Raw genomic sequence first — 24,161 nt, 5'->3', positions numbered from 1 at the left:
CAAGTGAGTTTAATAGTTCAAAAACTAGATAATTTGTGGACTTACAAGTATTTTTTAGAATTTCTTTCAAGACCTTGCTAAATCCCTTCTCTCCCTAATCCCTGAAGAGCAGGTGGGGGCCTCCTTCAATGACCCTGGGAGGGAGCTGGGCCACATCTTTGGTTCAGGAGGTCCCTTCCCCTGTCTTCTTACCCACAGGAGATTGGAGCAGAACTTCTTCAACTGCAGCTGTGACATCCGCTGGATGCAGCTGTGGCAGGAGCAGGGAGAAGCCAAGCTGAACAACCAGCACCTCTACTGCATCAACGCCGATGGCTCGCAGCTGCCCCTGTTCCGTATGAACATCAGCCAGTGTGGTGAGTGAGCCCCCCGGCCCCAGCAGGCTCCAGGGAGATCCCTCAGAGCCTGCACAGTAGCCTGCACAGTGAGGGCCTTCCATTCCCCACCCTCTGCACACACCCCCGGTCTTGAACTCTGCACTGGGTGCAGATCTGGCTTACTCTTTACCTCCTTGCTCATTCCTGTTCCTTCTTGGGCCTGCCAGGGCAGAAGGTTGGCTTCAGGAATGGAGACAAGGGCTAAGTATGCCCCTTCTTAATGCACTGGAGTCCTTTCTGTCTGTGAGTTACTTGTCAACCAGATCTGAAGGAGCATATCTCAAAGCATGGTCTCCAGACCTTCTGTATCAAGAGCATCTACAGTACTTTTAGAAAAGCAGATTCCCCAGACCCAATAGACTTCATGAGATCCTAGGATGGGTCTCGGATATCTGAATTTCTAGCAAGCTCTTCATAGGAGTCTGAAGCAGACCAAAGTTTGAGAGCCAGTGTCCAAAAGTGGAAGATGCCATTTGACCTCATTGTTCAAACTACATTCTTTGAGCACCTGTTCCAATCCTACCCGCTGTCTGCCTTGTAGGAGAGCCCAGCTGGGCTTAACTTCTGAGCTCTGATGTCTGTGGGGAGGTGCTATGAAGATTCGGGGACTTGGGGGTGTTCCAAGAGCACAAGCAGGTTGAGTTGAGAAGTGCCATCACCGACCCCAGAGACAAAGTTTTGGGATTAAGTGTTTGCTTATCTTTTCACTCATCCTGTCCTCCCTCCCAGACCTCCCTGAGATCAGTGTGAGCCACGTCAACCTGACTGTACGAGAGGGTGACAACGCTGTCATCACTTGCAATGGCTCTGGATCACCTCTGCCCGATGTAGACTGGATAGTTACTGGACTGCAGTCCATCAACACCCACCAGGTAGGCATCCTAAGCTCTGGCCCCATCAGAAGGCTGGGCAGCCATGACCTCTTAGTCCACATGAGCTAAATCATGAATAGAAGCAAGGGATGTGAGAATAAGGAGGAAAAGGGAAAGTTTGTGCATGCTTGGTTCTTACCCAGCTGCAATCTTCTCTAGCCAACTTGATCTTAAGCATGCTAATCAACTTCTCTGTACCTTAGTTTGTGCATCTGTAAAATGGGGATAATACTATCATTCCCCTCATATGGTGACTGTGAAGATTTCCTGAGCTCATGATTGTAGAGTGTCTGGCACTTGGTCAGTGTGCGTGGCAGGAAGAAAGGGTCCTTCACTTTCTGTACAGTTTTTCTTTTTGATTCCCGAAGGTGTTGGGGAGGTGGGTGAGGAGCCCCCTTATAGAAACTGATTTTTTTTTATTGGGGTTTTAGACAAATCTGAACTGGACCAACGTACATGCCATCAACCTGACACTGGTAAATGTGACAAGTGAGGACAACGGCTTCACCCTGACATGTATTGCGGAGAATGTGGTGGGCATGAGCAATGCCAGTGTCGCCCTCACTGTGCACTGTGAGTGGCTGCTGTATGGAGGGTTACCGTGTACCAAAGGGATGGTAGTGCAGGAGGCAGGGGCAGGGAGGTTAGGAGGGCAGGACCAAGCACCTCAGTCCTGAGCTAGTAGCCCCAGAAAGGTTGTCTCTGTCCCTCAGAAGATGGGTGCCTCCAACTCATCTACGTCTTCAGGATACCCCAGAGTTGGCCCGAGTCTGCCTTCTGTTACGTTCCTCAAAGGTCTTCCAGTTGTGGTGGACCCGGGAAGCTTAGGTGAAGACAGCCCTCTCTTCCCCTCTTTTGGGAAGGTGGCAGGGGTATTGGTGGGAGCCTCTTATCCTCTCAGTCTTACCAGAGCTGGATGGGGGAAGAACTGGGATTCCCACCCCAGTCTCTGGTCAGCTGCTCTGGGACATGGGAGACTGTGTATCCTGGGAGTCAGCCAGCCTGTCCCCCCACAGACCCTCCGCGCGTGGTGAGTCTTGAGGAGCCGGAACTGCGCCTGGAGCATTGCATTGAGTTCGTGGTGCGAGGCAACCCGCCACCCACGCTGCACTGGCTGCACAATGGGCAGCCGCTACGGGAGTCCAAGATCACCCATGTCGAGTACTACCAGGAGGGCGAGGTCTCCGAGGGCTGTCTGCTCTTCAACAAGCCCACCCACTACAACAATGGCAACTACACCCTCATTGCCAAAAACCCGCTGGGCACAGCCAACCAGACCATCAACGGCCACTTCCTCAAGGAGCCCTTCCCAGGTGAGGGCCGTGCCACCTTCGGGCCTCCTCATTCTGTCCCAGAGCACAGGGCAGGGCAGCCTGGGAGAGGGCGCAGCGTCAACCCTGCTTCTGTTACCTCAGGTAACCAGACTCATGCTGGGGCATATTCAGCCCCCACCAGCATTTTATGTAAGCCAGATAAAGCCTCCGTTTTTGCATAGTCTCCAGAGGAAGAATCCAGATCCCCTCAAAAATGTGCACTTGCGCACAGACAGACATGCCCTATTCCGATAGAGGAAGGGACTGAGCCAGACAAGAAAGAGAATTTCGACGTAGTCCTTTATTTGTTGTAAAACTTGGGCACCATAGTTTGCTTGTTTGAGCCTCACTTGCCTTCATTTGTGAAATGGGTCCGATGACAATGCTCCTGTGAGAATCACATGGCCCTTAAATGACTTCCGGTCCACAAAGCACCTACGACAGGCTTTGGGACACAATGATGGTTTGATGACCTTCCATTGCAGGGGCTTCGGGGTCTCTATGGTTCAACCCCATCTTTAACAGATGTGTGAGCTAAACCTCCTTCTCCTTGCTGGTTGGTAGCAAGGCTTGGCTAGGGAGTAGGCTGCCAACTCAGAGCTTTTCTCTTGTTCTGTGGTACACTCGCACCAGTACCGGACGCCGTCAGCCTGTGCTGGCGCTAACGTCAGCTGGGCCAAGGGTAGTAACAGAAGTAATGAAAGAACTTTGTTTGTTTGGGAGGTGACTCTGTCTCTGCCTGGGCTACAGTATTTCAGATACTTTCCTAAGTTGCAGAAGGAAACACCCAGAGGATTTAGTGTATGGGGTTGTACCATCTCCTGGTGCCTTCAGCAGTTGATGGGCTTTGTCTGTGAAACCAAGTATCTTTGGTGACTTTGGTGATTTCTGCTGGGAACAGGCTGGATGACCTTCAGTCTCCAGAACTCATGGGTTCTACTGAGATAGAAGAACCATCTCTACTGAGTGAGAAGAACCACACACGGAAATGGGTGGGGTGGGTAGGAGGAGCCAGCACTGTGTCCCATCTGCTTATGTGAAGGTGATGTCACAGCCCACGTATGACGGGTAGCAGCTCCAGGAGGCCTTATTTATCTCAGGGCAAGGAAATCCCAGCTCCCAGAGTGAAAGCTACATGGGAAGGCCAGATTCTTGCCGCTGAGGTCCAAGAGAAAGATGATGGAGCACCATCGGCTCGGGAGAGGGTCCAGAACGTGCTGATGTGTAAAATCCTGGCAGTCCCATTTGGCCCAACATTTCTAGCATCATCCTCTGAGGCCCAGTAGAAGGTCTCAGGACTTTCCCCACCGCGGGCCACACCCCTCTCTGCTCTGGGAGCTGAAAGAGTCCCTGCTGTGGAAGCAGCAGCCTTTAGATGCAGACAGCCTTTGTTCTTGTGGGCCACCCGGTCAAGCTAGGCCTTGCTGGCATGAAGGGCTAGGGAGGAAGCACTTTTGCCCTGCCTGTGTCCATCTAATGATGAGAGAATGAATTGTGCTTTTAAAGAGCAGAATGTACACTCCGTGATGGGCAAGGAATGAAGCCCCTGAAGCAATGCTTGTTTACAAAGGGAAACTCCTGGGGACTGCAGAGAGTAGGGAGCCCAGGAATGCTCTGGAGGGAGGGTGAGCCACTCTGGACTCCTCCCCATAGAGGCTGTCCTAAGAGCAATTCTCTATCTCCTCCCAGCCGGACAGATAGATACCTTTTCTGTCTCCAAGAGACACAGCAGCCCTTTGCTACCTTGTCAAGTCTCCTTAGGACAGTGGTTCTCAAAGAGGGTTCCCCGGACCAGCAGCATTACCATCGCCTGGGCATGTGTTAGAACTCAGATTCTCCAGTCCACCCCCCCCATCCTGCTGCATCAGAACCCCGGGAGTGTTTTAACAAGCCTGCAGGTGACTCAGTGCTCCTTCATTTGCAGTCCACTGCCATGCTGTTTGGTGGGCTCTGGCCCCAGGAGGTGGGAGATAGAGTCACAGAGCCACCTGAAGGGAAACAGTCCTCCCCAAAGCATTTTCCTCAGACCCAGGTGCACCCTGCCAGGGCCGCCCTGTGCGAAGGTTTCCTTGTTTTATGAACCTAAAGGAATCAGTGGATGATGAAAAGGCAGTGACAGGGAAAAGATGGGCCGGTCGTGTCAAATGACAAAAAGTCTAAACATTCAGGAGAGTAAATTATCTGGAGGAGCAGGCGGTAAACCTTATACCTGCTGAGCTCTGGATAGAAGGCTCTCCGTGGATTCCTGCTCTTTTCTTTTGCCCTGAGAGTGTTGAGACATCATACTTATCACAGGGACTCCTTTCGCTCCCAGGCAAGCAGAGCATAGAGGTTAAGAGCACAGGTTCTGAAATCAGCCAGATAGAGGTACAAATCCCATCCGCCACCCGACCAACCAGTGGCCTCAGCTCCTAGACCAGGGTTGGCACCTGGTATGTGGCTGCATGCATGAAGGGCCATCTCTACTCTGCCTCTGCTCCTCCATCTGTGGAATGGGAGTGAGAACCAAAGCTCTTTCCCTAAGTTGCCATGAGGATTTGAAGTGTGCTAAGGGTTTAGACCTGGGTCCAGACAGAGAAAAGGTGCCCCAGCTCTCAGCTGTTGCTAGGATTCTTGGGATGGAGGGATACAGTGAAGGTAGGAGTTCTAGAAGCAGTGTTCTCTGGTCAAGCTTGGCCGTTCTAACAACAGGCTCTGGGCAACATTGTCTAGACGTAGGGCTATGGAGCCATCTGTGCTGCCAGGATCCAGTCTCTCTAAATAATCACTCATCAGCTTTGTCATCTCAGGCAAATCACTCAGTCCCCTGCTTCTACCTCAAAGGCTGTGGTGAAGATGAGTTCATACACAGTGGATTAATCCACCGAAAGTGCTTACTCCTGCTCGGCACAGAGTAAGCACAGACAGAGTTACTGTTTATTTTTATATTTTTGTGAAGCACACCCAAGGGTGACTGTTTTGGGGGCAAAACAAGATCTGAAGGTACTGGTCTCCTTTTCTGATTCTGCACGATCCTAAGACCCATAGGAGAGATTTGATCGGAATGAATATATTTAATGGAGCAATCTGGAAATGCAGAGGCTGCCTTCAGTAAGGATTTTCTTAGAGTAGGACGTTAAAATGAAAATGTTCTGGAAAATTTCGTTATTATTTTTAAACTGCATATCTCTTTCCATCTGCATTTCCAGAGAGGCACTAGAACATTGAGCATGGCATCCAACCTTGGTGAAGGGGGTCCCTGCCAGGATTGGTTAGGGAGCTTAGTTCTAGAAGCGTGGAGCTAACTCCTCTTTGGTGTTCCAGGAACTAAGAGGGGCTGCCAGAGGGGATCCGGGCATGAGAGTGGGAAAGCTAGGAGGAATCAGGGATTCAGGAGTCAGGAAGGCAAGAGCCGGTGAGGCTGGGAATGACAGCAGGGTGGGAGGTGGTGGCTAGAAGGTTGTGGTCTGGGAGAGAATGTGAAGTTCCTTAGATGATGATGTGAAAGAAGGAGGAATGTTGCCAAGGCCTGTGTGTGTGTGTGTGTGTGTGTGTGTGTGTGTGTGTTTGCATGCGCATGTGCAACAAATACCTGAGAATACCTGACAAAACATTTAGGAATAAGTGAGCTGCTGTAACTCTCAAATTATTATTTTTTTTACTAAAAAAAGTATATATATATTATTTTTTACTTCTCTGGGAAGTCGAGTTACTACATGGAGATTTTACAGTAGCAGAAACCAGAATTTTCTTAGGACGCTGGGTACAAACAGTGGGAGAAATCACTGCCCCCTTGCCCTCAGCCTCTATCAAGGCTGATTTCTTTGTCCTACTAGAGGACAAAGAAGACTAGAATGTAGAGTGGAGACTAGAATGTAGTTCCAGGCTGCTGGTGGGAGCGGGGAGCAGGGGAAATTTCTCCCCCTGCTGGAGCCTCCAGCCGCTGAGTGCAGCAGAGGTGAGACGAGGCTTCTGTGTCAGATGGGGTGCGGATGGGCAGTGAGAGCAGATGCCTTGGTGCAGCCTCCCCACGGCCTGCTCACACGTGAAGCCTCTTAGTTCACCTCTTTGGACACAAAACAAGTGTCTCTTCTCCCTCCTCTGGACCCCACAGTCTTTTCCCACAAGGTCCTTCTTGATGAGTTTTGGGACTGGAAGAGATGAGGTCTGGGATGGGGGAGCATGCATTCGTGCCCACCCTGCTCATGTTCAGATGGTACCTTGCATATGGATCCAATTGTCCTTCCCAGCTGCTGGTGGGGCAGGAGGTGAGGACCATTCCTGGGTGCCATCCTCTTCCAGTGTAGAATTCTGAGTTCCCCCTGCTGGTTAGAGGGGACCCAGGAGGGTGTCCCTGTCCCAAGGCTCATGTGCTTCCCGGATAGATGAATGTTCCCAGGCTCCAGCAAGGGAATTAAACACATAGGCTGATTGGGAGATTACAGGGTTCATAGGCTTGTCCAAAACACTTGCCTGATGTGAGAATATTCTCTAATAAATGGGTGCCTTATGAGAAATATGCAAATCAGCGTTAACTGTGACTTGATCTGATGCCTGTCTTGCCTTGGGCTCTGAAGCCAAGGCTAGGGCCCTCTCTCCTCCATCCTCTCCACACCTCAGGCATTTGGTTACCTGCGGTATACAAGAGGGTGGTAGCATAAGGGGCAGGCTCAGGAATTAGGAGAAAGCTCTGTTGGTCTTCCCCAAATGACACAAAATGGACAACAGACAAGCCAGCTATTAATGGTGCATTTACTGTAAATAGGACTTTCTCCAGACTCCTTCACAGAAAGCATCACTTGTCCCACAGGTAGTTAGAGTATTTGCTTATGCATATCTAATAGAGCCATGATTACAGTGACTGTGAGGATTTAGCTGAGGACTTGAAGACCCCCGGTGAATGAATGAATGAATGAATGAATGAATGAATGAATGAGGAGTTCTTATTTTTCAGGGTGTGATAGACTCATGACAGCAGTAGATGTAACATAATGGAGTGGTTTTCAAAGGGACCAGCAGCATCAGCATCCCCTGAAAATGTGGTAGAAATGCAAATTCCCAAGACCTTCCCCAGACCTCCTGACTCAGAAATTCTGGGGTGAGGACTAATAATCCATGTTTATTGGAAAAAAATTTTTGAAAAAAATTTTAAGATTTTTTACCTCTTCATTTTGAAATAGTTTAAGATTTACCTCCTGGGGCACCTGGCTGCCTCAGTTGGTTAGACTTCAGCCTTTGGCTTGGTTCATGATCCTTGGGCCCTGAGTTCAGCAGGGAGCCTGCTTCTCCCTCTCCCTTTGCCCCTCCTCCCTGCTCGTGCTTCCTCTCTCACTCTCTCTCTCTCTCAGATAAATAAATAAATCTTAAAATGATTTACCCCCTAAAAGTAATAAAACAGTACAAAGAACTTCCTTGTCTCCTCCACCCAGCTTCCCCAAATGGTATCATCTTACTTAAGCACCGTCCGATGTGCAAAAGCAGGATATTAACACTGTTATCGAATCTACAGACTTGAGTTTTGTCTGCTACTGTCCTTTCTTCTCTAGGACCCAGGGCAGGATCATGCACTGCAGTTAGATGCTCTGTCATCTTATTCTCTTTCAGTCTGGGACAATTCCTCAGTCTGTCTTTGTCTTTCATGAGCTGGACACTTTCAAAAAAATATTTACTTATTTATTTGAGAAAGAGAGAGCGAGAGAGCAGGGTGAGCGGCAGAGGGAGAATCCCAAGCAGACTCCTCTGAGTACAGAGCCTGACAACCTTGAGATCATGACCTGAGCTGAAATTAAGAGTCAGATGCTCAACGGACTAAGCCACCCAGGCACCCCAAGCTGGATGCTCTTGAAGGATACTCACTAGTTATACTGTAGATTTCCCCACGGTTTGGTTTTGTCTGCTGTTGTCTCACAGTTAAATGCCAGTTATATGTTTTTGGCATGAACGCCATAGAAATGATGCTGTGCTCTTTCAGGACATCACATGAGGGGGTACATGGTATCTATACCTCTAATTACTGGTGGTGGTAACTCTGCCACTTGGTCAACATGGTATCTGCCAGGGTTCTCTACTACAAGGTGATTTTTTGAAACTTTGTAAATGTCTTGTGCCTTATCATGCTTCCACACATTAATTTTAGCGTTCATTGATGATTCTTGCCTGAAACAGTTATTAGCATGGTATTTGTCCATGGTGATTTTCCCGTTTTCATCATTCTTTCTACATTTGTTAGGTGAGATTCTACTGTAAGGAAGAGCTTTCTCTTCTTTCCCTGTGTTTTTATTCAATTACTTATTTATATTGGTATAGACTCATGGATGTATATTTTGTGCAATGACTTATAATCTGTGTAGTTGGCTCAGGTTGCTATCAGAGAGTACCATAGACTGGGTAGCTTAAACAAGAGACATTTATTTTTCTTGCAATCTTGGAGGTTAGAAGTCTGCTTAAGGGGCTGGCAGAGTTGGTTCCTTTTGAGCCCTCTCTCTTTGGCTTGCAGATGATTGTCTTCTTTCTATGTCTCCACATGGTCTTCTTGTGTGTGTGTCTCCTTCTTAATCTCCTCTTCTTATAAGGACACCAATCATATTGGATTAGTGTCCACCCTAATTAGTTTATTTTAACTTAATTACCTCTTTAAAGACCCAGTTTCCCAGTACAGTCATATTCTGAAGTACTGGAAATTAGGACTTTACCCTACAAATTTTGAGCAGATGTAATTCAGCCTGTAACAATCCATGGCTGTGTTTGTTTATTTTGTTGTATAAATTGTCCCAGATTTGGTCATTGGAAGCTCCTTCACTTTGGCTTCTATGTTCTTTTCCCATGCTCCTGTTAATTTGGAAGCATTTTCTTACTTTCTAGTACCACAAGATGTTCTAGGCACATCTTGTACTTTGTCTGCCCCAGGCCTGAAACAATGCATTTCTCCAAGGAGCCCTCATTCCTTTTCTTGGAGAATGGTAATGATTGCCCTCTAGATGATTCTATTGCACACTAGAGTTGAAGAATCTCTGATGAAGTGGTTAAGAGCCAGACTTGGATTTGAATCCAGCTCAGTCTATGCCCTCATCGAGATTCAGTTAGTTATTTAATCTCTATAAGCCTGTCAGGTTTAATCCAATTGGTAGTGAAATGAAATAGAGAGGTCAGGCAAAAGTCGGTCGAGGCAAGTTTTTAATGGAAGCAATGGAAGCGAAGCTGGGGAAGTCTTGGGCCCAGGAAGTTGTGCCCAGGGGAGTATAAGCGGGCCTTTTTTAAGGGGTTGGGGGAAGGGGTTATGTGTCTGTATGGGGTGATAGGTATTAGGGCATATTACTGGTGGAATTGGTATGGGGCAATAACTGCTTATGCCCTTATATGGCATGTCCTCCCCATGAAGTGCCTTGGGCCATCTGCAGTGATGGGAAAGTTCCCAGGGGAGGGTAACAAGATGGAGGGTCTGCTGCCATTTTGTTGGTGCCTCCCCATCCCCTTTGATCCTGCCTGGCCCAACAAAGCCTATTTCTATTTCTGTTAAATGGGGATAACACTCTCTACCTCCTAGGATGGTTATAAGGATTAAGTGATATGTTATATAAAGCATTCAGCCCAGCCCCTGGCTTATCCTCAGTGTCTAATAATGAGCTTTCACTATCAGGTGAGCCATTTCTAGAGGGAAAGATCCAATAGCACATTTTCATCTGAGGGATGGGCAGACTCAGAGAGAGATTACCAGGAACATCTGAGGTACCTGATAGATTAAACTCTACATATCAATTTGAGGAATTCTGTCTTGGGAATCATAGCTGGCATTTTCAAGAAAGGTCCAGGGAAGCCCACTCTGCAGCTTTTCTTCTTGGCTCTGAGGTCCCGCCAACGTCCCCAGCCATCTGGGTACCTGAAGGAGGGAGGACCGTGGGTGAGACATTGGGTCTAGATACAATTTTCCATCTCATAGATCCCAGGTAGGCTGGGCCACCTCTCTTGAAACCAGTTTTATCTCTTATTCTTTCTCCACTTGGGAGACCACCTCCTAAAGGAGTAGAGTAGCTTGGGGGAGGGCTGATATGTCAAGAGTTTAGTTTTCTGTCTCTGGGATAACGGGGGACTTGTGGTGAGTGGGAGAGGTTGTACCCATTAGGAAGATACAGTGCATCTGTTCTGGCTTTTATTACACTTGTTAATTATCTCTTTGTTTTTTTTTGCAGAGAGCACGGATAACTTTGTCTCCAGTAAGTCTGCTTTACCTTTTGCTTTGAAACTGATTTGTTCTGATGCTTTAGGTAATTGTGGATTCCACACAGCCCTCTTGTCTCTTCCATGGCCACATCCCCAGACCTGTGGCACCTGAGAGCATCTTGGGCACTCATAGGGGAACTGCAGAGCAGAAACACTTCTTGGGTAGTCCCTGTTGCACACCCCCTGAGCTCTGTGCCTCTGTTTCCCCCAGGGAGTCCCCTAAATCCTGAGCATGTTGTGGGTCCCCCTTGTCTGGATGGGAAGGGGTAGTGTCAGGAAGAACATGTTAATCATTTCAGTTGTCCTTGTGGAGAGAATGGGGAGCCTTTAAACTGGTGTTTCTCACCTGCTAAGAGGGCCCCAGAATCTGGCTGAGACTCACCTTGTGAGTGATTCACAAGGCCTCCTGATAGGCTTGTGTGTCCCTAAGTGGGGATTTTTTTTTTTTAAAGTAGGCTCCACAGTGAGCCTACAGCCCAATTCGATGCTTGATGAGATCAAGACTCGAGCTGAGATCAAGAGTTGGATGCCTAACCAGCTGAGCCACCCAGGCGTCCCCTAAAACATTTGGTGTTTTGCTTATGGGCTGTGGAGGAATCATTTATCACTTTTCCTTTTCTCTCTCATGGGAGAGTAAGAGAAGCGTCACTGTCATTTCTGCTCTGTGTGTGGCCTAAGATCATGGACAGTCGGTCCTGTTGAGGATGCCCCTTACTATTTGGCATGAACATGAAGATCGTCCGTGGCTTCCTTCATTTGTCCTTGGTCTGAGAGGACTTGCTATCTCACAGAATGTCCCTCCAGAGAATTCTGAGTTTGGGGCTGTTTCCTGCCCAGAAGGTGATTTGAGATGGAGGACAAATGGATACTTGGCTTCCCATCCAGGCCTTGCTGGAAAAAGGTGGTTTTTCCTGGGCATATGGCCTTGCAGCTTACCTTGGGCTGCCACTGTGTTCTGAAATCTGCCGGCAGGGAGTGGTCAGTGGGATGTTCTGGGGGCCATGGGTCTCCCGGTCTCCCTGAGGAGGAGAGGGGGGTGAAAGGAAGGGCATGGGAGACCCAGGGACTTGGAAAGGAGGGCCTAGACAGAGGGTAGCCAAATGTCAGCAGCAGGTGCTATCACCAACAGAACATGCCCAATCCAGACCCTGGTCTGGCTCCCAAAGCATTTCTTCTCCTCCTTTGTATCTAATAGTTAATGCCCTACGATGCCCAGGTGACCTTATTTACTCTGGAATGGGGAGCGGGGGTGGCGGTGAGGGTCCTTTATTCCTTGTGGAGCCTGCCTGTGACTTGTCAGCCCCAGCCAGGTGGCTGGATGGGGATCTGGTCTCTGGGGAGCCTCGCAGAGCCCAGGGATGTTCTCCAGCAGGAACTCCCGAGGTGGGGGGCTGGGAGTCAGGCGAGGACTGCGGCTGAGCCTCTTCTGTCCGATAAGCTAACTGTCTTCCTGGTCTGGTTGATTTTCAGTTTATGACGTGAGCCCCACACCCATCACTGTGACACACAAACCAGAGGAAGACACTTTTGGGGTAAGTCCCTGCCGGATCAAGGGGAAGCTGTTTACTGACTCAGTTGTTTTCAGACTTCATTTTAGGAGCTAACTTTCCGGAATTTTATCTTACTTGGAACCTCAGTATATACGGCAGGAGAAAAAAAAAAACAACAAAAAAACTGTGATGAATGACCTCCTTTCAGGTGGTTGAAACCTTCCTTGTTTGATGAGAATAAGTCATTGTTTGAGGAAGTCTTTGAGGATCCGCTCCCAGCCCTAGGGTTCGGAAGAAGAGAACTATTTGAAACCCCCACTCAGTTAGCAGCCTGGCTGGGCCTGATTTGAAGGGAATGCTAACCACACAAGCCTTTTACAAAAGTCGGAGTTGCTCAGAGCATCCCCTTGGGTTGGTTTTTCAAGTCACCTCCCCCTACCCTGCCTGATTCTTAGAGTCAGAGATTTTCCCTGCGGGGGAGAGCAAAGGTTTTTTTAAATTAAATTTTATTTTTTTAAGAGTCTAGATCTCCTAGAACCTTTTGGATAATACTATGTAAAGAATGTCAATGTGAAAGTGCAGAGTTTTTTGGCTAATTAAAACAACAAACAGTAGATAGAAACCTCTTAGGCCTGCCCTTGCATTGCTTGAGATGGCCCCCAGAGGAGAGGCAGAACCACAGGACGTTGTCTCATCCACTTGGGGAATTAATTTCCTTTTAAATTTCTTTTTTAATGTTTGAAGGTCTCAGGAATTACTTCTTCTAAGGAGTTTACTCAGTGGCAAAGTTCTGAATGGGCTGCAGCTGTTCCTCCGATAAGGACTGCTTTCTTAGGGCGCATGGGTCACTTCCCACGGCACTTGGGTTTTCTGTGACTCTTCTCAACTGTCTGCTCTTGGCCCTACCAGGTGTCCATAGCTGTGGGACTTGCTGCTTTTGCCTGCGTCCTGTTGGTGGTTCTCTTTATCATGATCAACAAGTACGGTCGACGGTCCAAATTTGGAATGAAGGGTAAGGTGGGATTTTCATTTGCAAGGGTCTCATGGGGGAAATAGGGTTCCTTTGGATCAAAAGATGCTGTTTTACTCTCTCATTGCTCTCCAAGGGGGCCTCCCTACCAGTAGTGGGCTTAAGTGGTCCTGGTGGAGACTCTTGTCTACACCTTATTATTGGTAGTGATGGATTGGAAGCTGTGTTGGTTCTGCAGGGGCCAGACCATGACCATGGACCGCCTGGTTTTGCCGTGACTTCAAGAAGCATCATGTAGCTGAGCTGCTTGCTGTATGATGGAATTTTGTGATGGAAGTTGGTGAGAAATAGGGCTCCTTGTCTGAGTAACTTGGTTTCTCTCTCTCTTTTCCTTTTTAAAAATATTTTATTTATTTATTCCTGAGAGAGAGAGAGAAAGAGAGAGAGAGAGAGAGAGAGAGAGAGAGAGAGAGAGAGAGAAAGACATAGGCAGAGGGAGAAGCAGGCCCCCTGCAGGGAGCCCGATGCGGGACTCGATTCCCAGGCCCAGGATCACGACCTGAGCCGAAGGCAGACTCTCAACCCACTGAGCCACTCAGGCGTCCCTTGGTTTCTCTCTTGTCTGTACTCTTCCTTGGAGTTTTGATGAGAAGGTTTTAGCATAGCTAGATATCGGGTGGTGGACTCTGGTGTTGGGAAGTTGCCCACGCAGTCGCATTTCAGCACGTAACTCTACACAGGGTCCCAGAACAGATGCCAAGAGCAACACGATTGTAAATCTGCTGGCCAGCTTCCACAATGCCGCGTCCTCAGCCCCCTGATGGCCAGGGCAGGCTGTGGGACGAGGCTTCCCACTATGGCTCAGCTTGGGGCAGTGGCACAAGAGGGGTTAACATGGTAAATTAGCATCCATCTGCCTGGTCTCAGGGATGGATTTGACCAGATGGCTCCAGGGAGGCTGGGTACCAGTTCTCAAACAGAAACTCGAATTGCAAGACCTACTCTCTCCTCTGGGGTTTCCATTTATGGCTGGTGTTAGATGGGAGGTGGGTAGGGAAGGATGAGGAGAAGGGTTCAGCAAGCTGTCAGATTGCTGAGCTAGGATCCAGGTTTGGGTTTTCTGGGAGAGTACGGGATCCAGAAAGATGAATTTCTACAGCATCTATGCATGAACTGGTATCTGCGCAGAGGGTCTTGACTTTGGGACTCGGGCTGAAGGAGGGCACATGAATGAGATCCACGGGGACCGTGATCCCCTGAAGTTATGCAAATGTGTGGTTGTGTCTATAGGGTTGGGGTGGGGGGGGAGGGTGGTTTGGAATGGAGCTAGTCCACTTTTTCTCTTATATTCTCAAAATATCCTATGATTCCCCTAAAAGCTGAGAACACAGATATTCAGCAGGAGATCCCCTTAGAAGGGTAGAAGGGTAGAAAACAGGAGAGCAGACTGGCCTCTCAGAAGCTCTCTACCTCTGTTCTCTCTTTCTGTTCTTGATTAAGCTAAACGAGTCAGCAAGGCAAGCCAGGTTTTCCTGAATCATGTGAAATATTTTGACCAAGAGAAATACATGTGCAGGCAAATTATAACAAGGGGATAGAAGTTTGGCCGAAAGCCCTATGACTTAAACAGGATCAGACCACGGTGAGGCACCTCAATTGCAGATGTTTTATCTGCCAGTACTCCCCGGTGCAAGGCAGGGCTCTGCAGGGTTAGAAGATGAATACCACTGGGTGAGCCCTGAGCCTTCAATCTCAGCAGAATCCTTGGGCCTGTGGCTTTGAAGACTGGCCCTATTGCTCATGCGAAGTTTTCTGACCATGGGAGGAACCTCCTGACCATAGCTCTTTCTCCTTCCACCTGAGAACACACCAGGGCCCAGACCAAAGGGAAGAATGGGGCATTTTGCTCCCCACTGAGGAGGCGCGCCACCAGCTGAGACCCTGTGACATGCTTGGCAGCACTGCGAGAGCAGATTTTTCCTATTAATTGTCATCCGGTTTCTGGAACAGTGTGTCCCCATGTCGGATGGATTAGACAGCATCCAGGGCGGTGCCTTCCCCTCAGCTGTCCTCAGAGCCTCTCCCAGCCCCCTGCTCCCCCCTCCCCCATGGGGGCTGAGCCACCTCCTTGGAAATGAGGTGTCCCCTCCTCTAGAGGCAGGCAGCCTGAAGAAGGGAGGCTGCACTTGGAGGCCGGTTGTGGAAGTGTGTCCAAGGCTGACCTTGCAGCAGATGAAGCCTGCAAGTCTCTGCTCTTCATCTCACCCCATCGCTTGTGCTTATGGGGCCTCATCTTGGGATGAGTAAGAAATGCCCCAGGCTGCATACATGCCCGATCTTTTGTTGCCAGCGAGCATCCCAGTGCAGGAAGGAGAAAGCAGGTGTGGGTACCAGAAGCCCCCTGAATCTGACTCAGGAGAGCCTCCTCCTTCTTAGCCGCCCTGTCTTCAGCTTTGAGGGTTCAAATCAGAGTCCGGCTGTGCCATGCCATTGAACTGCTCTAGCAAAGTTACTCACCCCCTCACAGCCTCTTTTGCCTCAGTAGGTTGCTGCTGAGTATTGAGATGTGTGTGTAACTGGTATATAAAAGGGGCCCCGTGGTGGCAGTTCTCCTACAAGCCTCTCCTGGCTCCTTTTATTGTCCTTTTACAAAGGGCTGCCCTCCCAAGACGCAGTCCCACCCTCCTTTGTCACGCATGGCATTTAGTCAGGATGCTTTTATTCTGCACGAGTCCCACGGCCTTGTCATTACCTTGCATACACATCATCTGTCTGTCCTGCTAGACCAGGAGCAACTTGGCAGGAACCACAGAGCGCTCAGCCCACTTTGCCTGAAACTTCCCACAGTATTTGACAAATGCTCATTGAACTCAAAATGGATGTCTGTATTTGTAATCATTTAAAAAAAAGAAAAAAATAAAAAAGCACAGCTCATGAGTCAGTAACAGGCCAGTAAGGGCTACTTTGGCAATCTGAGGTGTCTGGGCCGTGGGAGGTAGAGTAGGGATGATGGGGGGAACTCATAAATAATACCCAACGTCCACATGTGAGGGCCCGGAACACAGAGGGTGGATGAGGAGGGATTGTTAATAAGAACTTTATTTCCTTCTGAGGAATAAGAAAAAGACAAAAATACAAAGATTGGTGTAACAAAATACTCCTATTCCCACTGCTCAGAATAAGCAACTCTTATGGTTTTGTTTTTATATTTGCATCTTATGTTTTATTCCTAGAATAAAGAGATGAAACATTGCTGATGAAATTTGAAATGCTTTAACTGTCACCCCTGTTCCCATAGACAGCCACCGGCCTGGGCTTCGTGTACATCCATCAGTTCACTGTTTCTGTCTCTTCGCTTGTGTCCCTGCCTCTCTTTCTCTGCACATCTGCTCTCTACCCCATTGGCTCTCTCTCAGCCAAACTCATGCCTCCATTGCATGGCGATGTTAGTGGCTAGGTCTGGTAACCAGTTCATTTTTATACTACTTTTTTTTCTCCATTTATTTATTTGAGATAGAGAACATGCACACACATACACATACACAAGTAGGGGGAAGGGCAGAAGGAGAGGGAGAAGCAGGCTCTCTGCTGAGCCAGGAACCTGATGCTGAGTTCCATCCTAGGACCCTGAGATCATGACCCGAGCCACCCAGGTACCCCTGTTTTTATATTTCTATGTGTACATACACATATACATATGCTTATATATTTTGTTTTGGTTTTGTTTGTTCTATATAGGTCACAAATTGCATTCCTAGAACTCTAGAGAACAATAAAAAATATGTATGTCACTTCTATAGATCTTACTAATAAATTTTATTTGGACAAGAGAACTTGTGCCATAACAGTTTTAACCAGCGTGATTAAAGACTACAGCACTCCCAAGAGTGGTCACACATGGTATGCAATATGTATAGATAATGTGCGTATGGTATGTGAGAAAACATACACCTATATGTGTGCATATTAATGTATATACATATACACGTACATATATAAAATGCATTACTTTTGTGTGTGTTTAACTGATACACGTCTTCATACTTAGTATCCTTCTCCCTCTTGCTTTATTTACCTGTCGGGTGTCAGAGATCTCTCCATGTTGGTGTGTTTAGGCATTCTACTAAATCATGGGAAATGAATATATTAACTAGATCTTACAGAAATGAATAGAAAAAGCATTGTCTCAGACACCTCTGTACTTGTATTATCTACCATCCTATTGATCACGATTGGCCTGCGGAGCAGTCACAGGAACATGGGAATCCATCTCTTAGAATCACAAAGGTTTTGAAATGGTGCTGGGCTAGGGCGGCAGGGGTTTCTTTGGGCTATGGCTAAAGCCCAGTGTCTTACTCAGAGCAGCAGGGGAGAGGTGATCCTTTATAAGTGTCTGGTTTGGTGTGGGAACTGACCTTCAGAACAGAAGCCAATCCCCTTGCTGGAGCCAGGACCTGGAGGCTCCCTGCTGTATGAAGCATTAACTCTTGGATTGCTGGATCAAGGGATAGTGGGGGACATGCAAGGCAGGGGCCATTTACAGAAATAGAGACAGACATTTCAGTATTTTATTTTTTAAAAGATTTTATTTATTTAAGAGAGAGAGAATGAGGGAGGGGCAGGGAGAGAGGGAGAAGCAGGCTCCCCACTGAGCAGGGAATTGGATACAGAGCTTGACCTCAGGATCCTGGGATCATGATCTGAGATGAAGGCAGCTGCTTAGCGGACCAAGCCCCCCAGGTGCCCCAGACATTTCAGTATTTTAACAACAAATGATATTGTGCCAGTGCATACTGGGCCTGGAAGTGATGCAGTTCAGAGTTTACACCAAGCTCTCCCTCACAAAATATTTTTAAATTGGACATCAGAAGCCCATGGTGGTGATCCAGCCGTGCTTTGTGGCATCTGTATTTATAGATGAAGAAGCCATATCTCAGAAAAGGAGGCGTCGTGCTTTGGATTTCAGGTCTGGTTAGGTTGAGTTCAGATGGGACTCTGAACTCAGTGGCTCATATCCTCAGCCACTTTCCAGGGCCATAGAAGGACCTATAACTACTTGGTCTTGCCTGCACCACGGCAAATATCCGTGGTGTACCTGCCATCTTCACTTCACACAGTTGTTAGAAAAAGAACCAGATCAACTCTGTGAGTGTATCTTTAAATAATAAAACATGTCCCATAGCTTTCATATAAGGTATCCTAGTTATTCAAAGAGAAAGAAGCAAATGTGTGGGGTTTTGCAACCTGTGAAAACAGCGTATGTTCTTTGGCCTCTGACCTTGTGACTACTCCATAAGTATCTTTACATACTTCCAGATCAGGGATGCAGTGGTGGTGTATTTCATACTTCTTGGCTTCCTCTCCTCCCACAGAGGAAACAGAATAATGGTTTCTTTCTTTTTTTTTTCTTTTTAAGTATTTAATTTATTTATTCATGAGAGACACAGAGAGAGGCAGAGACAGAGGCAGACGGAGAAGCAGGCTCCTTGCAGGGAGCCTAATGTGGGACTTGATCCTGGGACTCCAGGATTACAAACTGAGCTGAAGGCAGATGCTCAACCACTGAGCCATCCAGGTCCCCAGAATAATCAGAATAATGGTTTCTTAGAGCTGAAACAGATCTTGGGCTTCTTAGGCCAATGTCCCTATTGTACAGAAAAGGGAACACACCAGAGAAGTGCTGTAACATGCAGAGCGCACAGTTAGCTAGGACAGCACTGGCCCTGCTTCCCACAGACATGGTGTGTGCAGAGAGGCAGGGAGGGCCAAGAGAAGAAGCTGGATGATGAATTAAATTAACCCAGTTCTTCCAGTGCTCTTGTTTTTGAGTGCTTCCCACTTGAATGGGGCTTTCAGGAATGCCTCTTCTTAATCTACTTTTCTCAAACTGGGGCCCACCTGGCCTGGGGGGAAGATGGGAGCTGAGGGTGTGTGTGTGTGTGTGTGTGTGTGTGTGTGTGTGCATGCGCTTCCTTGGCTAAGGGGACTTCCTTCATTTCTTTCTGGACACAGTGGAGACCGCACAACAGGGCAGCAGAAGCTGGGGAGAGAGGAGGTGGTCCCGAGCTACTGCTAGGGCTTCTGGTAGTACCTTACTTGCTTCATCAGCCAGTGCTTGCTTTTTTTATCCTAATGGTTGGACACGTGCTGGTGCCTCTGATGGGCCTGTGGATGGGCACTCCAGGACTGTTCCATTGTGAATTAGCATCAGTTAATAGGTACTTAAAGTAAAGTGGTTGCCTATTTGATTATGATTGGGGGTTATTAACATTCTTTCCATAAACAGATGGTAACTGTCCTCTGAGTGGATTGTAGAATCCTGCCAGAGTCTTGATTTGGAGGGGCTGGCTCCTGCCAAAACATGTCGGGGGCTGCTGCTCCAATGGAATGGCCATTATCCCTCTGGTTAACCTCTTGGTTAAGGGGGGTAGGAAGGCAGACCTGGGAAGGAGTCATTTCTGGACTCCTTCCTAACCTGGGAGTGTTGGACCAAGAGAGGTTTCTTCCCGCTGGAATGGGGATGGGGCTGGGAGGGATCTTGGACTCCTACGGTTTGATGCTGTAACCTCCAGTGAGTCATCATTTTTCCCTCAGCTGGGATGGAGGGGCTGTGCATCCCTAGCTGCGAGCATACTGTCAGGGGATTGATGCAAGGAGTGGTAGGGAGATAGCAGACTTCTGAGACTACTGGAAGGTGATGTGGACCCTAGATGAGCACAGTGTCAGTGCCAGAGATTCGATAGCTTCCTTTGGCCTGAGAAATAGACTTATTTGATCTCTCTGTAACTGAGTCAAAAGCCAAGAGCAGTGCAAGGCAGACGTGAAGCCAGGTGAAGGGCTTGGCTTTCCTGACTTCCTCTAATACATTCATTCTTCCTTCTTGCTTGTTTTTCTTTCTTCTTTTCCCATTCTCTCTTCTGAATTGAGGTTATTCAAGGGGGAAGGTACCTCTGACCCTTGCAATGGTCTTTACTAAGGGATTCCTGGTAAGGGACTCCTGGTGGATGGTGGCCCTCTGAACATAATTTTGGGAGTAGTTTTTGGATTCATTTCCTATGTCGTTATCCTAGGTCCTTGTCCCCTAACAAATGTTTCATGCCCTTTCTCTCCTTTTGGGCTCCATGACAGACTGCCTCCCGCCATCCCGCCCCTAAGAACACTCCTAGCATTTGTCCAAGTCCTAGTTAAATAGGTTGGGTGTGTGGCTAATCCATAGGCAGGACATAAAGTAATTGAAGCCAGGAGCCTTCTGTTTCTCTTCCTCAGCTTGGACTTCATTGGGAGTTTCTGGCTGCAGATGAAGTCTCGTCCTACTTGGTATCTGAATTCTAGAATGTGGTGCCCAGAGCTTTGAGAAGAAGGCTGGAAGGCAATGTGTTTTTTTCTAAGCATGCCTTCACTGCCCCATCTTTGTGGGGGTTTTGCAGGTGTGCAGTGAACGGTTCTAGCAGCCCCTGCACTGTCACCATTGATTGTCTTAAGGCTGCACTGCTCCATTCTCCCTCAGAGCTCTAGGAAACCAGCTATTCCCCAGTGCTGAGTCTCCTATTCAAAAGGAAGACCCTGGAAATAGAGTCTGCTACAAAATGTTTTTCCTCTGTGGTTACCTGCTAGCTGGCTGTTCTTGGCAGGCCCGGCATCCTGTTCTGTGGGGCCAAGGATGGCCAATATGTTTGGCTCCATAGCCAAAGTGATTGCCTGTCTGACTCATTTGATTTTTGGCAGCAAAATACAGTTCTTACTTAATCCAAGGCATTCTAACTGGTTCCTACAGGGTTAACATCCTTAGATACCTCAGTGTAGAAGTACTCAACCTTTTGTCCCTGACAGCACATGTGACAGTTGACAATCACATGCCTTACGCACTCCTGTAGGTGTAACCAAGCTTTTGGACAAGAACTGGCCCTCCCAGTAGTTTCACACCTAAGAAAAATATATCAGGATATGAGTTAGCAAAAGGGATTTTTAAAACTGGGAATCAAATCAAGTCTGTACTAATTTTTACTCTTAAAAAATTCACAAACTCCAGTATTTTATTATTCATCCAAAGTTCTGGGGACATACTTCGTCAGAGATCCAGATATCCTACTGGATCACAGTACCAGGATGGAAACCAAGAAGGGTGGGGGCCACCAACCTGGACTTTGCTCCCAGTGTTCTTTGCCCAACATGGGTTTGCCCCTGCAAAGTCAAGTTGCAGAAGCTGCTCCAGCAGAAGCCCTCATCTCTTCGTGGCACATCCTTTCTCCATCTCTGCATCTTCTCCGGTACGTCCTGCTTTCACTTGCCTAGAGGAAGAGTGACCATGGGATAGAGCTAATGAGAAAACTCCACATAGCCACAGTGCCTGAGCCCTGCATTCATGCAGCTTGTTGTCCCATGAACTGCAGAAGGCCTTGGGAGGTCCATAGATGAGCCCTCCAGACCACAGGCAATAAAAAACAGGAGATCAAAAAACCGTTGATTGGGAAACACGCTTTTGGACAAGAAGAGAAAAGCCACACCTTGAGGACAATAACAAACCAGATAGCCACTGCAAATCCACAGCCACAGCTCCTTGTCACCCCTCTGCCCTTCATGCTGTGCATCCATCATGGGATGAGCCGTACGGGGTGATGGAGAGGTGTGCTGCAGGACAAGGAATGCATTTTTCATCCAGCTGTGGCCTCATCCACCAGGTGCATCTACCACCTGCTCCAGCCCCTAAGCTTCTAGAGAAAAAGAGGAAGAACTTCTGGTTGGGTCCCTTCCTGGCTCTTTCACATGGAGGATTAATAACATACTCTTTTTCTCGCTTGCACAATACGTTTAGTTTAGAGAGATTCACCAAGTCGCTCTGGTACACGGATCTTTATGCTCTTCTCTCTCTCTCTCTCTCTCTCTCTCTCTTTTTAAGATTTTATTTATTCATGAGAGACACACAGAGGAGAGAAGCAGAGACATAGGTCGAGGGAGAAGCAGGGTCCCTGCAGGGAGCCCAATGTGGAACTCGATTCCAGGACCTGAGTCAAAGGCAGACGCTCAACCGCTGAGCCGCCCAGGCATCCCTTATGCTCTTCTCTTATATTAATTCTGCTTCCACAAGCCAGAGAGAGATTGCTGGCATTCTTATACCAGCCTCCCTAGGTCCCCCTCACCTAGAGAGTCTCCCTAATCGGTGGGACCCAGTACAAGACGTTCAAAAAGTATGAATTTCAAGATTTCAGCCCCAAGTGTGGGGCTCTTTTGAGTGCAGAGCTCTTCTGAGCACAGAGCCAGCTCTGCTCCCCGAATCCAGCCCCCAGGGACTCGATCTTTCCCTGAATGGTCTTGAAGGAAAGCTCTTTCTATGCTTTGTTTTTCAAGAGAGGCTGAGATTTGAGGTAAAGACAAGAATGTTGGCTGATTTGTCACTTCTAATCATAGCAGGGAAAGAGAACAGGAGGCATCGAACATTTATTGAGTACTTACTCGGTGCCAGATGTATAATAGATCTTATAATAGTCTTCATAGGTGGTGCTATGCTCTGCATTCTAAAGATGGGAAAGCTGCTCAGACTGGCGCGTTTGCCCAAGGTCATGTGACCACTAAGTAGGAAAACAAGGTTTTACTTTTTTTTTAATTATTATTTTTTAAAAATTATTTATTCATGAGAGACACACAGAGAGAGGCAGAGACATAGGCAGAGGAAGAAGCAGGCTCCCTGCAGGGAGTCCAATGCCGGACTTGATCCCAGGACCCCAGGATCACAGCCAAAGGCAGACAGTCAACTACTGAGCCACCCAGGCGCCCCGGAAAACCAGGTTTTAAATGATGTCACTTAAATCAGTGGTTCTCAATCTTAGCTGCACATTCCAATCATCTAGTGAAATGATATAAATCCCTTGGCCCAGGCTGCACCCCATACCCATTAAATCAGAATCTGGACATGAACCCAGGCACAGGCATGCTTTTTTAACTCCTTGGATGATTTTGTTCATGTAGTCAAGATTGAGAAGCAGTGGTGTCCAAGTCCACAGTGCAGCTTCACACGTTCCCCTAGATTTCAGGTCTGTGTGCAGTCTGCAGACCAGTCAATCTGATCACTCAGGAGTTGTTAAACCTACAGATGCTGGGGATTTGCCCCACACCCACTGGGCTAGACCTGGAGTGAAGTGTGGGACAGGCAGTCTCTCTAGGTGATTCTTAGGCTCACTGAAGTTTAGGAACCGTTGTCTTAGACTTGTGGAGGGATGAGGGATAATAGTATGGCCAGTGCATCTCAGACTTTCATGTGCTAATGAACCCTGGAGGATGCTGGGGACCCCCTGAAAAATGCAGATTCGGATTAAACAGTCTGGGGAAGGGCTGAGAGTCAGCATTTCTCAGAAGCTTCCAGAGGTTGCTCTGTGGCCCACACTTCTAGTTACAAGGGACCTAGCCCTTGGGAGAAAACTTCAGAATTGTGACCTGGGAATTAGGTCACGTTTCTACGTTCCATTCTTCCTGCGGGTTCTTTTGCAACATTAGCCCACCTCAGAGGCTTACTTTTTTAACTGGAACAATGACGTGACCACAAGACTACAGAATACAACCATTACAGGCACACCTCTTCTTGCACTCCACAGATTGCAAATTGAATGTTTGTGCCACTCCTACATCAAACAAATCTGTTGGTGCCATTTTGTCCAGTGGCATCTGCCTACTTTGTGTCTCTATGTCACCTGTTGGTAATTTTCAGGAAATTTCTAACTTTTTCATGATGATATGTGTTTTGGTGATCTGTGATCAATGGTGATGACTCACTGAAAACTCAGATGGTTAGCATTTTTTAGCAATAAAGTATTTTTTAAATTTAGGTATGACCATTATTTTCTTAGACATCATGCTATTGCACACTTCATAGATGACAGTATAGTATAAACATAACTTTGATATGCACTGGGGAGCCAGAACATTCATTTGACTCACTTCCTTGCCATTTG

At 47.7% G+C, this 24,161-nt stretch overlaps 1 protein-coding gene across 5 annotated transcripts in view; it reads left to right on the top strand.

Annotated features, from left to right (window-relative positions):
- Window positions 1–24,161, top strand: part of NTRK3 (neurotrophic receptor tyrosine kinase 3) — a 384,145-nt gene that overhangs the window by 125,215 nt on the left and 234,769 nt on the right. For all 5 annotated transcript variants that reach the window (XM_077871684.1, XM_077871673.1, XM_077871694.1 and 2 more), the window contains 7 exons: window positions 199–356; window positions 1,107–1,249; window positions 1,681–1,822; window positions 2,266–2,562; window positions 10,728–10,751; window positions 12,229–12,290; window positions 13,158–13,260. In XM_077871684.1, the coding sequence (XP_077727810.1) occupies window positions 199–356; window positions 1,107–1,249; window positions 1,681–1,822; window positions 2,266–2,562; window positions 10,728–10,751; window positions 12,229–12,290; window positions 13,158–13,260 (929 nt within the window). The remainder of the gene's footprint in view (window positions 1–198; window positions 357–1,106; window positions 1,250–1,680; window positions 1,823–2,265; window positions 2,563–10,727; window positions 10,752–12,228; window positions 12,291–13,157; window positions 13,261–24,161) is intronic.

This window comes from Canis aureus, chromosome 2, assembly GCF_053574225.1.
Source record: "Canis aureus isolate CA01 chromosome 2, VMU_Caureus_v.1.0, whole genome shotgun sequence".
Classification (NCBI taxonomy): Eukaryota; Metazoa; Chordata; class Mammalia; order Carnivora; family Canidae; genus Canis; species Canis aureus.
This window is presented reverse-complemented; position numbering and strand designations above follow the sequence as displayed.